The sequence below is a fragment of the Branchiostoma floridae genome, chromosome 14 (genome assembly GCF_000003815.2).
Source record: "Branchiostoma floridae strain S238N-H82 chromosome 14, Bfl_VNyyK, whole genome shotgun sequence".
In the NCBI taxonomy this organism is placed as follows: Eukaryota; Metazoa; Chordata; class Leptocardii; order Amphioxiformes; family Branchiostomatidae; genus Branchiostoma; species Branchiostoma floridae.
This window is the reverse complement of record NC_049992.1, coordinates 19,789,760-19,803,981: the sequence shown is the minus strand read 5'-3', so window position 1 is coordinate 19,803,981 and position 14,222 is coordinate 19,789,760. Positions and strand designations below refer to the sequence as shown.

At 37.6% G+C, this 14,222-nt stretch overlaps 2 protein-coding genes across 6 annotated transcripts in view; one reads left to right on the top strand and one right to left on the bottom strand.

The window, feature by feature from the left end:
• LOC118430488 (lysosomal amino acid transporter 1 homolog) overlaps positions 1–11,653 on the top strand; it is a 29,538-nt gene extending 17,885 nt beyond the window's left edge. For 2 of the 5 annotated variants that reach the window (XM_035841394.1, XM_035841391.1), the window contains 2 exons: positions 1,265–1,408; positions 11,072–11,652. In XM_035841394.1, the coding sequence (XP_035697287.1) occupies positions 1,265–1,408; positions 11,072–11,329 (402 nt within the window). In that variant the 3' untranslated portion in view covers positions 11,330–11,652. Of the gene's footprint in view, positions 1–1,264; positions 1,544–11,071 lie in introns of those variants that run through there. The other 3 variants (XM_035841390.1, XM_035841393.1, XM_035841395.1) reach the window with 3 other exon arrangements.
• The window catches only part of LOC118430500 (chloride transport protein 6-like), a 43,628-nt gene continuing 38,455 nt past the window's right edge, over positions 9,050–14,222 (bottom strand). The window contains exons 24-25 of the mRNA XM_035841410.1: positions 9,419–9,558; positions 9,050–9,075 (exon numbers count right to left, since the gene is read on the bottom strand). Coding sequence (XP_035697303.1) covers positions 9,478–9,558 — 81 coding nt within the window. The 3' untranslated portion in view covers positions 9,050–9,075; positions 9,419–9,477. The remainder of the gene's footprint in view (positions 9,076–9,418; positions 9,559–14,222) is intronic.

Sequence of the window (14,222 nt, the reverse complement as noted above, 5' to 3'; positions counted from 1 at the left end):
TATACCGGTACAGAAAATTCAGGTCCAGGTCCGGTTCAGGTCCAAAGGATCAGGTCCGGACCTGAACCTGATGCAGTATGACTCATTCCAATGGTCCATTTCACTACAAAGAAATCTGTTTGGTGGAGTATTAGACTTACACTGGCGTTTTAAAATCCTTCAACGCTTAAACTGCACCTGTACGATTGGCTGTAAAACTTGGTACAAATTACTATAAACTCTACTCTACTTCACTCTTGTTATTTTCTTCCACCTGCAAGCGCCAAACCTTGTGGATGCCTGATGAAATAATCTGTTAATTTTCTAATCGGTCCAACATCCGGTCCACCTAATTTTTTCAGGTCTGTTTTTTCTGGACCAGTCCAATAAGAAAAACCGGTTTTGTACCGGTACGCTGTACCGATACCCAGCCCTAGTGATGGGGCAAATTACATTGTAACACTAACAATGCCAGACTGGTAAACCACATTGACTCCAGATTCATTTTTAAACCATTAAAATGGTTCTTGGAAAAACTATGAATTTTAAATCAACATCAGGGTTGGGCAAGTTTTCTAAAATTCACTAAGTCTTGTCCTATCAAGCAAGCACATAAAAGATTTACTTGTCCAAACCAATTTTTCAGTCGCCCAAAATTCAAATGTCAATTTAGAATTTGCACATTTTCACTTCCAGCAGTGGAATTCTTATTATCGGCTCTATTTTTCTATGTTGACCAATGCTTGTCATGTCATGACTGTAAAAAGTAACAAGTATATATACATGTATATCAAAATCTCACTCAATGGAAAATGCTTACTTGCCTAATGAGGCAAGTGGGGGTATTGTAGGCCTGATGTACAATGCCCAATCAGCACTTGACCGATCGCTTACTTCGGAAAATGGGGCTAGTGGACTTGTCCAACTCTTCAACATGAACGATGTTTGAAGGCGTAAATAGTCAGATGCCAATTTCCCTCCAACTCTTGCTGAATTTTGGTTGTAAGATGTCTAAAGAACCTAGAAAAGTGAATTTGGGCCAACCCTGGCCTATAGCATTAGGGTAAATTCAAAAAGTTAACAGTCAAAAGGACACTGTTTAACTATATATTTTTCACATACATCACATGATACACACAGAGAAACTTATTTTAACATTTTCCGTCATTTAATGTACACGGAACATGATAGTTTAATAGATATCCACGCAACCATACACAGTATTTAGCTATCATTAATGCCTAGCAGAAGTTCGCTAAAATAACTAATTACAATGTTTTTCCAGTTTGGTGCAGATACAACAGATGAGAACTCAGATGGTGCCTTGCCAGAGAATGAGGAGCCCCCCTCCCACCCTCCTCGAGCCATCATTAAAGTGGAGAGAATATCATCTTCTGATAGTGAGTCACCGAATGACTCAGACCTCGAGGTAGGTGTTGAAAACAGATTGTGGCTTGTAGTTTTGCAAGCAATTCTTGCTGGAGTTAGAGGTGCATTTGTATCTATCTATCTATATCTATATAGCTGGTATAACCGCCGTTCGGCGTAACACACCAGCATTTGTAGAGGACAGGCCAACAGACAGAATAGGGATCTGTCATTTACCTGATAAGTGCCTTACTTTCAAAGGGAGCTCATACAAACTAAGGTAATGCATAATACAGGGTGAAGTAGAATAAACACAGTGACTGTAGTACTAAATAAAGGAAAAATCCTCTTTGTTCAATATTGTATTTAAAAGAAATGTCACAAATTTTTTTGCCAACTCTTTTGTTACGATCATGGTGGCTTTCAATGTTGCCTCCACTATTGCTTGCATGCAACAATGTATAAAAAGCTTTCTGCAAATGGCCTACTTTAGGCATTTTTCCTATTATTCTACAATGGGCTTTTAAGTCTAGGCTCAAGCAGCTCAACTGTGGTTCGTAATATCACTCACTCACTCACTATCCTTTGTTTGATTATACTGCTGCTGGGGTCCCTGACGCAGGGGTAGGCAGCAGTCGGCCAGTAAAATATCAAGCCTGAAATTTTGTATCCAGAAAAATTGCAAGTTTTTCACATTTTTACCTGCAATCTGGAAAAAAATGTCAATTGCGGTGGGATATTTTGAGCCCAGTCAGCAACATTTCATTTTTTTAGAACAAAGTCAAGAACAGAAATCATACGCATGTCTCCTATATTCCTCAGTAAAAAGATGAAAATATTGAATCATGATTACTCTAATATGATGGCCATATCATCTTCAGGTACATGGCATTGTACACGAGCCATGTGTAACGCGTCTTTCTTTTCCTACTCCTTTCGTTATGACACAAAGGCTGGCTAACATCACTCACACACATAATTGTAACTCCTCTGCCCTTCCCCCTTCATGCTGCTTGCATTGTGTACTGAAGAGCATCAGGAGTTGGGAAGTTGACGACGTTGAGGTAGGACTATTGTACCCTGTGAACCCTGCCCTGGATGTAGTAGTACCAGGGGACAATGTGGTATCGGGCTGTACAGCCTCTGTGTCGAACCCAGAAACTCAAGATGATGATGAACCCCAATTAAGCAGGGGCGCTTCTGCTGTGTACTCTGACGACTTTGAGGTTGGTACAGTGGAAGCCGCTTATTAAGGAAGGCCATTTGCCAGCTGAATTTTCCTGACTAACCGGCGTTCCCGATTAAAACATGTTGCTCGAAATGACCAAAGTGGGGATGGGGGAGGGGGCATCGGTGAACGGATCGCATGCATTGACACAAAGAATACAAAGTTAACACAATCATTTCTACCACAAATAATCATGTACAAATCCATAATTTAATTAAATTCCACAAATATATTTCTTAGCCACTTTAAGTGGCAAATTTATCTTTTATCGGTAATTGTGATATTGTTGAAGAGGTTCATCATCAGTCACGTATGAGTAGGGGGGGACACTATTTTGCAAAAATGCAGTTTTTGATGAAATACGCCCCTAGAAATATGGAGACGGTCCATCTAAATATGAAAATGTAAAAATTTTGAAAATATTTGATTGCTAACCCCCCTGTACATGCCCCCTGAAGTTTTTAGGTTGACAATGTACTAAACTAGTATAACGCTATGCTACCAAACATGCTTAATGCCTTAGAAATTGTACTTTGGCATCCTTGGCAGATTATTTTACTTCAGAAGAGATCATTGTGGATATCTGAACCTCCAAATGTATTTCCCATGGAAATATGGACTATTCCAAATCACCCCCATGGCAAAAATGGACTGATCCAAACTCAAAATTGGACGAAACGGGCTACAGGACAATTTGTATTCATTTCTACCAATTTTTACACTCAATCGCACAGAGGCAGTTAGCCTTGTAGGATTTTAAAACGCCAGTGGTACTCAAATACTCTGCAAAACAGATTTCTTTGTAGCAAAATGGAGTATCACAAGTTTTCACATACTGAATCAGGTCCAGGTTCAGGTCCGGACCTCTGGACCTGAACCAGACCTGCATGAACCTGAATTTTCTGTACCGTTTACTCACCCCTATTAGGCACCCCTGTGGTTACATGTAACTTATGTTTTATCCTATCAAGAAATAAATACGTATGCATGTAGGTGGGGGAAAGTTGTGTTCCAACTGAAAAATTTCAGGTTGCCCACTGCGCTACCTGGATTTAAAATTACGACTTACGTTGCGCCAACCAAAATGCATTTTCAAGTGTGCAAGTGGGTATTTCGATCACTGTTGCTGGAGGTAAAGGATGCAGCCTTTGGGTTTATCTAATATCTCTAAGGAGATGTTCCAACAGACAAGGAAATAAGAAGTCTGTAGTGCCATTGTCCAAGTGGTAACCACAATTACCAATCTGAAGTTACAAGGGTACTGAAGAAGAGAAGAGAATCTGGATTGTTTAGACAGTACAGTAGAGAAGTCAGGAAAGGAGGCAGGATACCAGAGAGTCTGATAGCTTGGAAGAGAAATAAAGAGGAGCTTAAGAAGCAAGGACTCAATGGGAAAGAGATTGCAAACATTGCTGTTGATTGGAAGAGAGACAAATACCTACTACAAACCCTGAAAACCCAACATGGATCTTTCACATCAGCAGCGCTAGCAGAAGTTGATATGTAAGTGTAAAGCTGGCCCAACTCAAGAACACAGCCCTGTCACTACCGATAACCACGAAAACTCCATCTGCGGTCAACCTAAAATTGTACTTGAACAATGTTACACGCCATTGACACCATCAATGAGTATAAATTTGACTATGGTTCTTTTGATTCTGTTGTAAATAGATGTAGCAATAAAATATTGTTGAAATTCAGTATCGCAGGCATCTTGCTTACAATGACAGATATCAGGGCTCGAAATACTACCTGTTTATGCAGGGTAGTGCAGGTAAAATTTGAGCTGTGCAGGTATTTCTGGTGTCTACCTGCACCTAACCTGCACTTGTCCAGGTACTGGGTATATACAGGTTAGTGCAGGTAAAATTGGGGCTGTGCAGGTATTTCTGGTGTCTACCTGCACCTAACCTGCACTTGTCCAGGTACTGGGTATATACAGGTTAGTGCAGGTAAAATTGGAGCTGTGCAGGTATTTCTGGTGTCTACCTGCACCTAACCTGCACTGGTCCATGTACTGGGTACAGGTTAGTGCAGGTAAAATTGGAGCTGTGTATTTCTGATGTCTACCTGCACTGGTCCATGTAATGAGTATATACAGATTAGTGCAGGTAAAATTGGAGCTGTGCAGGTATTTCTGGTGTCTAACTGCACCTAACCTGCACTGGTCCATGTAATGGGTATATACAGGTTAGTGCAGGTAAAATTGGAGCTGTGCAGGTTAGTGCAGGTAAAATTGGAGCTGTGCAGGTATTTTTTATGTCTACCTGCACCTAACCTGCACTGGTCCCAAATACTAGGTTTTTATACATAAACGTTATATGATGTAGACTTACTGGGATTGTTATTAGCTGCATTGAATGTTACCACTACCACCTATATTAAGTGATATTCTGTAGAAAAGAAAAAATAGCAATGGTTCCTGAACAATTTTAGTATGAACGATACTTCCAAGATTCAGAGTGGTACAGGTAAAATTTGTGTGGTGCAGGCTATTTTCAATGTTACCTGCCCCAGCGAAGGTATGCAGAAAAAGTATTTCGAGCCTTTGATATAGTATGTACATGTACAAGAGAGCCTAGTAGTAGAGAGAACAGTCAACTGTTGCGTTTCTGTCCATACTTCTCGACACATATACCAAAACACTGGTTTTAAGCTTGGCAAAAAAAACTGTGTTTTTGAAACCTTGAAACAATGTTTCTTTTTGAAGTTGCCCAATTCCTTGGCATCGAGTTTCTGAAAGTTTTACCACTATTCTTGTTAAGCTAAAGACACTCTGTAGTCGATTTGGGTACTTTTTGTTATTCTCAGCACCTGTCGAATTACTGCCCTACCGTGATTTCCCTGTTTTGGCCAAATAATGGAAATTCGCCCCAATACTTGCTGCCCTGTTGCCATGGCAACCAAGAATATTAAGCCAAAACCTGATAGAAAGGTATCTTGGAGTGTAATGTATCATTTAATTACACAAAATGTGCAAAAAGAACTGATGTAATGCAGTCAGTGCTTGCAGACCTTAGCAACGTCACACAAGTACATGGCGAGGGGGGTATCCAAACTTCAGGGGGTATGTACAGGGGGGTTAGAGTTTTACAATTGCCTAATTTTTGTGATTTCTATGTTTATATAGATCATCTCCATATTTTAGGATGCGTATTTCAAAAAGTTTGTACTAATGTCCCCCCCTAGTATGAGTATTGGATTAATTGCATGTTCGTCAATCAGAGACTCTTTGAAAACATGCAAGGTGCGTACCTCCAAATTTTCCATGTCTTGATCACGGAGTGTCTTACTGGAGTCCCGCAAGACCACAAGAGGTTTTTTGGCAAACAACTCACAAAGGCTCAGGAAATTGATTTGATGCTGCATGCTGTCAACATGGAAGAATTCCTCTTTTTTAGATGTTATACTGTATGATTATTTTCAGACAGTAAAAAAAAAAATATGTTCTTTTAAATGACAGTAGAAATTATGTTGCAGTACAAATGCCATAGCTTCTTCATTTAATTTTTAAATCTAAGGTCTGCAGTGGTTACTGTGTCTTAAGCTTGTCTACTTTTTGATTGTCTTAACAAAGTCTTTCTCTGCAATGCTTTCCATGGATTGAACTTCTGAGTAAGTGTCTTCTGGATAGATTCAATGACATGTCATGATATACAAACTCAATTTAATAGAGATCTGAGAGTCTGTTACTGTAGTTCTATTATGCTAGGTTGTGAAGCATTTTACAACAGTGTGGCTTTTCCTTTTTGCTTTGATGTCAGAATATGTTCTGTGGCTATCTGTCCTGCCCTTATTACCTCTATCTATAAAATTAATGAATATCAAAATTGTAGTTCTACTTCTTAATGCCTAATACTTATTTTCCATAGCTACATGTATCATCCTCATAAATTAATATCATAAATTGTTTCTGGTTACACAATACATGTTTTAACATGACTAAAGTACTGTAAATGCATTTAAGTTCGCAGGGATTTAATTTCGCGGTAGCGGGAAAAATGACTTTTTGCGGTGGATTTCATTTCGCGGTAACACCATCGACTGCAGTCTAATACCTAGAAAAATGTTATCGGTGAATTTAAGTTTGCGGTAAAGTGGTCGCCGCAAAAACCGCGAACATTAATCCACCGCGAACATTTCTGCATTTACAGTATGTGACTGTTCTTGTCAAATGCATGGCACATTGAAAGTCCACTTTTTTTTACCCAAATTCTGAAAGTTGGTTTAGATTTACTGTAACTGATGATTTTGTACCTATTGAGTAGTGAAACAGACAACAAATCAATTACGTAATAGCCACATATATTCTTGTACATAACAATATTGACACATTCTGCATTCGGTCCATATCATGAGGAAAAACACATGTACATGACCATCAAATTACCATCCATTCACGATTGCAATCATGCTTTTAAACTGTCAACAATAAGAGAATAACTAATATGTACATACACAGAACTGTCATGTTTTAATATGTTCAAATCATATTCTCTATGAGCTAACTTTGGCAAGTAAACTTGAGGCTGGCAAAAAAATGAGAAAGTAGCAGCAAATATAAAATATGATACAATTATGATAAATATCATTCAGTTATGCAGCAAGGAGCTTTTATGAAGTAGATAAAAGCTCCTTGGTTGCAGCCAGTGTCTTTCTGGTCAATCTTCTATTATTTTTCAAACTATAAGAATCTGTTTAGCAATGAATTATTCCAGATTTAGCTCATTATCAGATTATGTTTTTTGTACTCTTATCATGCTAACCTTGGATTTCACTGTCGGTTGCAAGCTACAGGTAATGTATAAAATATCCATCAATACTTAAATTATGTATGTTCGTAGAAGGTTTAGAAATTATCATAATTTGTAAACATTCATGGTCTCAAAATATTACAAAATATAACATTTTCAAATAATCGACAAGACTTATACTAAGTTATTGTACATAAAACTTAAAGGATTGCCTTAAAAATGAACAATTCTTTGATTAGTTATTATATAAAAACATAATAATGCATGACAAATTCTTGGCAACACTGAGCATAATCTAAACAATGTCCAGTTTAAATTACAACAATATTGTGACTTCAAAAACCTACCAATGTCACCCATAACAAATGCTCACAAATTGCACAAATTCCAGTCGAAACCATACTCCACTTAGTAACACATTACATACACTGTACAACACTTCTTAGGCCATGTACATTTTGTACATGTACAAAAGATTCACCGTTTGCTGCACATAATCAGAAATTCCCTGGGTTCCCCTACAATCACAGATTGCACGTTTCTTCCTCAGACAAGAACACTGAGCTTGCATGAAGTTTTACGTATTATACAATAACAGCAACAGACAATTATGCATTGTATTATCAAATAAAACATTGACCATGCCATTTTCAACTGTATCCTGTTAATGTGACAGTATATTTACTAGTTCAGCAAGTCAGATTTTTGATCAATAAACAAATTTAGCATGTTCTTTGAATTTGAGAACCAAGAGGAGACTTCTAGAATTTTTTTAGAAGTTGCACTGGACCATCATGCATGTATCAATTTACGATCCTGTCAAATTCCCATCTTACACAAACTGGTGATTTGTGGTTGAGGTCCATGTCGTAATTTTAGCTTTATCAAATGAATGAAAGAAATGATTTGCTTAGAGAAAATTTGATAGTTGGACATAACATTTCTGATTTCCCTGACATTTGATGGTGTTTAGACAAAATACTAGATAATCCTTTCAATTTACGCTTCAATCTACATTGAGATCAAACAGGTGAATTCTACACATCTCTGAAATCCCCAAGAGCAGATAACAAAAAAAACAACATTTGGTACCTAACAGAGAAGAATGGATTCAAGCAGGCACATTTTTTGGCATACAGGTACATGACAGTACAATATTTACAAGTCACAATAAAGTACTCTGGCTTATATCTACATGACTATTTGGATCAATAACAAATAAAAACATTCAAACAAATGGCCAATGCTTATGACACTTTGCCATGGATTTCCAATGAATATCTTATAGTAGATATTAACTACACTCTCCTATAAATGTACTTTGATAGCAATGCTGGATAGTATTCCTTTTAAAGTGGAAGCAAGGTTACACATAGTTGGTGCATGGTAGGGTACATGTACAATTGTCAGTGCTAGCACAGCTACACTGTCTATAATTAACTTCCCATTGTCAATTGTATGCAACATGAATGTGCAAGAACCTTAAGTTTATACCAAGACAACATTTTCCACACTGACAAATGCTTAGACCTCACCAGTTGAATTTCTTGGTTTTTGGGGTTAAAGAAAAATAATAATATAAAACTGGGTTTCTATTGAGTGAGGGGATTGGGAACAAAGTTTGCATGCTTGTCTAATTCAAGCCTTCAGTTGTCAATCATGTTCTCTTGCTAAAATTTACAATCATACATAAAATTTAATGAAAATACCCCAAAACCAACAAGTTTTACTGATGTGGCCTAATACATCAGGGTTGGACAAGTCCACTAGCCCTATTGTCCTGGGCAAGTGAAAGTGCTGTTCGGGCAAGTGAAAGTGCTGTTCGGGCAAGTGCATGACCTACACCACTTGCCCGATCGGGCAAGTAAGATTTTTCCATTGATTGAGTGCAATTTTGATAAATTTTACTGTCATTAGCAATGGTCAACAGAGAATTCCATTGCTGGAAGTGAAAATGAATATACTTGTATTAGTTGTAACAGTGACATTTGAATTTTGGGCAAGTGAAAATTTGGTTCGGGCAAGTAAATTTTTTATGTGCTTGCCCGATAGGACAAGTGAATTTTAGAAAACTTGTCCAACCCTGTACATACTATCCTAAGTAGCTCTCCTGAGGATGTGAACAGTCTATTTTCCAAACCTTTTTCATCAGGCATTGTGCTGACTGTCCTTCAGTTTCTGCTTGAGGTTTTCTGTGGTTAGGTTGTGTCTGGTCACAATGCCGACAATCTGGGAACGCACACAACAAGAAGATCGTTAGACAACTGTTAGCATGCATATAAGAAGTAACTGTCACCCGTGTAGGAAAGAACTTGTAAATACTGTACGTTAGATATGGTAGAAGACAAAGCACATTTTATCTCAAACTGCCCCTTCTATGATCAAGTCAGAGAGAAAAGAGTTCTTAAAAGAAGTCACCAAATTCTAGGCTAATATCTGCACGTTTACAGACAACAAGGAAACTACTCTCCTTTTAACATCGCAAAACCCACACATTACAGAAAAAGAAGTCAATACCCAATAAGTTACATCTTTAACTATTCTAAGTTAGACTAAAGTAGTCGCTTACTATACTGTTTACCATTATTTGTATGTCATTTTTTGTCACTTGCAATTAGCCCTCGGGCAAGAATTTGCAATAAAACGTATTACAAAATGTACATTGTAATTCACTCAGAATCTAAAACTAAAAATCCTGCCTTTGAATCCCCAGCAGTTGCCAATGTTTTAACTTGCACTTTTGGAATTTCTTTGGCACCTTAAATGGATTTCCTCAATTTAGAGTAACAGTCTACAGTCTAGACGAGGAGTCAGAAAAGTTTCATCAGTGACATTTTACATTGCGGCATCACATGATGGCTGATGGAATGTTTCCGTCGCGCCAGGGTCCAAAAACAACACTTTGAGAAGCTGCTTTATTCCTCAGTCAAAATGATTATGAACACTTCCAACATGATGCACTCTACTTTTTATATCTGTATCTATTTTACCATGTGGCACCTGTCCTTTATGTGAAACTGAGTACCCCAAAGCTTTGGCTATTTTTACGGATGTCCTCTTAGAGTTAGACAGTTATCCACAGTAACTCATTTCTTTCTTCACATTGTGGGTTTAAAGGAGCATTCCACTCCAGAAGGGAGTATTGTTTTCCAATAGATAATGTGTCAATGAATACATAATCAGCCGAATTTTGTGGAATTCACCTTGGGATGAATTACATGTACGTGATGTGTGTTTTATGACAATAATGACACTCACTAAACCCATGCAGACCCTACCCATGCATTTCCTACACGCATAGACACTTTGTTTATCGTGCATATTTTTGGAATGAATGAGGTACGCTAAGCACACCAAGACGGCAAATTGCTCATAAGATAGCAAAGAATACAAGAACAAGACGAGATTTCTTAGCGAACCTGAAATTAGTTTTGTAACCTTACCTAAAAGTTTTGCATTGTATTCAGCCATAGGATTAATTCAATTAGAGGGTACTTGGGGAGTTAAGTAGAACATTGAATGCTTTTGAGACATGTGGAGCAACTGGGTACTTTATCGTATAATGTGAAGTAGTATGCAGTTATCACTTCCTAAAATTGATATCTATCGGAAAATAACACTCCTGTGTGAAGTGGAATGCCCCTTTAAAGTTGAATGACTACCAGTACCAAGTGACAAATCGTGACAAATCATGTGAAGGATACAGAAAAATACTCTAATTTTCTTTTCTTTTTTCCTGTAGTGGGATTTTGAAGGAGTTACTGATGAGGGGGCCTGGGAAGCAGGGCGAGCGCAAAGGACAGCTGACATAGAACCAGAGACGTTTCCTACCCCGGACGCCAAACTTGAGCCAAACCTTCTGGACAAAGATGACTACTGGTTCGAGGATGAACTTAAGAAGGGCATGCAAGGTGCCCAGGAGGAGGACTTGTTAAGACATTTGCAGCAGGAGCTGGACAGAAGTGTCAAAGATGCAGAAAGGCTGTTGAAGAAGTCATAATTATGGTGCCTTAATAATAGTCCAAATAATGAAACATATAAATTTTAAACAATTATCATCACCTCCTTGTTACGAGGTGCAGAAAGCGAAGTTTGTTCTCCAAAAATTTAGAGAAGTCTATGTCTTTCTTTTTATGAGTTTCTTTAGTGTAGTGATTGGACAATCTGTATCAGAGGTCCAAGCAGAAGTTCATCTGCTGCATTTGATGCAGGGTTGTAGCCAGCATCTGTCCTTCAGTCCTTTGAAGGAATTTTGCAGCTGGGGACTGAAAAAAGGACAGACAAAAATTGATATGTAAAGATATTAAAAAACTGAAACCCATGTGTTCTTCTTCACCAAAACAGATGTCATTGAACAGTTTAGTCTACAAGCAAAATTTGCACCTCAAAATGCACTGGAAATAGTGTTTCAGAGGGTCTTGATTTTAAAATTTTCTGGGACCCAGACCCCTCGAAATGACGCGCAACGTAATGCCATGCCTTCGGTGCTTGATAGGATTCCCATTCAAAATCAAGAGGGCTGAAAATTATTTCAGGATGGCTACAACCCTGATTTGACGTGACCCTGGCAAGACTCAGTCGTTTCACTATCATGATGATACCTGATACCTAATATAACTGTTTGTAGGGTGTTATCACCATGCTGTGTGGTAAACTAGAGTAACTTATACCGAATATTGTGTGCCACTGTTTTCTCTTCAAAACATTCAGTGAAATCAAAGTTGGCTAAATATATATATATATATATATATATATTATGTTGCTGACTTGAAAGTTATGTAGTACTTGTTTTATAGCAACCTGTTGTGTTAAATTTAGCAGAAGTGGTAAAAGTGCCCTTTGGTCTTATTAGACTAGTATATAAGTAAATATCATCCTGACAATTTTAGTATCACCTCATGGGTGCGATAGATTAAACAAAACTAATATTGAGGTGTTAAAAAAGTTAGATTCTAATGTCATAAAAACAAATGACAGCCTTAACTACACCATTCAAAATTATATTGATGTCTGAGATTGATAATAACAAAGTGAATTGCCAACCTTGTACTCTAAGTACTTAATTTTTCTTTGATTTGTTTATAGAAAAATACGATGCTTTAAATTTATAGCACCTTTATAATGCAATCTTTATTGTCATGGCTGCTGGAGTTGTATTGTACTGTACATATTAGATATATTAAGAGCAATGAGTGGTTTTGTGAAGCCTTTATGATGCAATACTACTGCACCTTTGCCGAGACATGTTGATGTGTGACTTGCTACATGTATGCTCTAAAGAGTGATCACCCAGTACATGTGTATCAACGACTATCAGATTCAACATCTAACATGTTGGAACTTTGAGTTAAGTTTGTAACTTGGAGATATGTTTGAAACTTGGAGTTAAGTCTCAAACCAGCCACAGTCAACTACCAAAAATGATTTTGTTTGTGTATCTTGTTTTTCTTCCTCAGAGAAAATTTATCTTCCAGGAAGAAAATTATTCTGTCCCCAAGAAATCTTAAAAAAACGTGCTTGTCCATGGGGCAAGCAAATTTTTGCTTGAATTTTTGAGATTAATATTCTTACACGAAGAATACTTTTCTTCCATCAAGAGCAAAAATTCTTGTGTTTCTTAAGAGTTATAAAAAAGCAAGTATTTCTAGAATTTTTTTTCTTGCATCATAAGAAAAAAACAAGAAGATTTTGCTTAAAGTTCTAGAAAATTCTTAAGTGTCAGAAAAATTTTCTTCACCAAAGCAGAATAAGAAAATTTTTCTTTGTCTGAGAATTAATATTTTTTGGTAGTTTCTTGTTTTGCTTGTTTTGCTTAGAATTTCATTTTACATTTTCTTCCCCCAAGAATATTTTTCTTCATATAAGAATTGTCCATGGGGTAAGCAAAACGAGCAAAAATCATTTTTGGTAGTGATACTACTTTGACTGTCACAGCAATATTTTATGTTGCAATACCGAGTGTCACTGAAAAAACTTTTTTCCAATTTATCAATTTGTAAATAATGATTGAAACATTCAACATGTACACTGAGCTGATATTATCAGTATTGTTTACAATGTAGGTAGTACAGTGAAAATATTTGAACCAAAGACTTTATCCTGAATGCAATAGCCTTTAATTTATAAAATAAACTGCAAGAAAAATATGAGATACTATGAACAGATGTGCTTCTTGTTTGATTTGTCTTGACTTAATAAATTTGTTCCAACTGTAAATAAGCGCCAACTTCCAGATTTGAATTTGCTGCCATCAGTTCAGTATGGCCAGGGCTCTAGCCAGCTCGAATTTTTTTTCCGTCAGCAAATTCCCATTGTCGCGAAAACAATATTGCAGGAGTTAGAAAGACTGAACTAAGATCTTGAAAAACGGATTTTTAATGAGATTATCGTATGCGAAAGGGCGCCGACACACTTCGTCAACAATAATAACAATAGCAAAACAAACAGTGTGTGGCTTTAACGGCCATGGACGGCGTCCCCAAGCCACCTGTAGCTTCCACCAAGGATTTTTGTCCGTCAAGGTTGACAGATTGGTTTTAAAATTTTTCCGTCACACGCAGCAAATTTCTGTCAATTGACGGAAAAACAGACGCTGGCTAGAGCCCTGGTATAGGCTTAGCTTTCCCGCCAAAGTTCCACCACCACTAGGGAGTAAGCCAGTGTAGGGAATGCTGAACTGACCAAGGTGCAGTCATTCAGTTGAGAAAGGGAACTCGTGTTGAACACAGGCACAGGCCTAGAAAAGGAACTTCCAGAAGATAGGGCCTGGAGTCAGAAACTCAGGAGGACACAACTCCAAGTCACAGGCTGGACTCAGATCCAGTACATTGTATGTAGGAAGACCATACCTGTCATCATTGATCATTGTGGGATTCACCACGGACATACGCAGC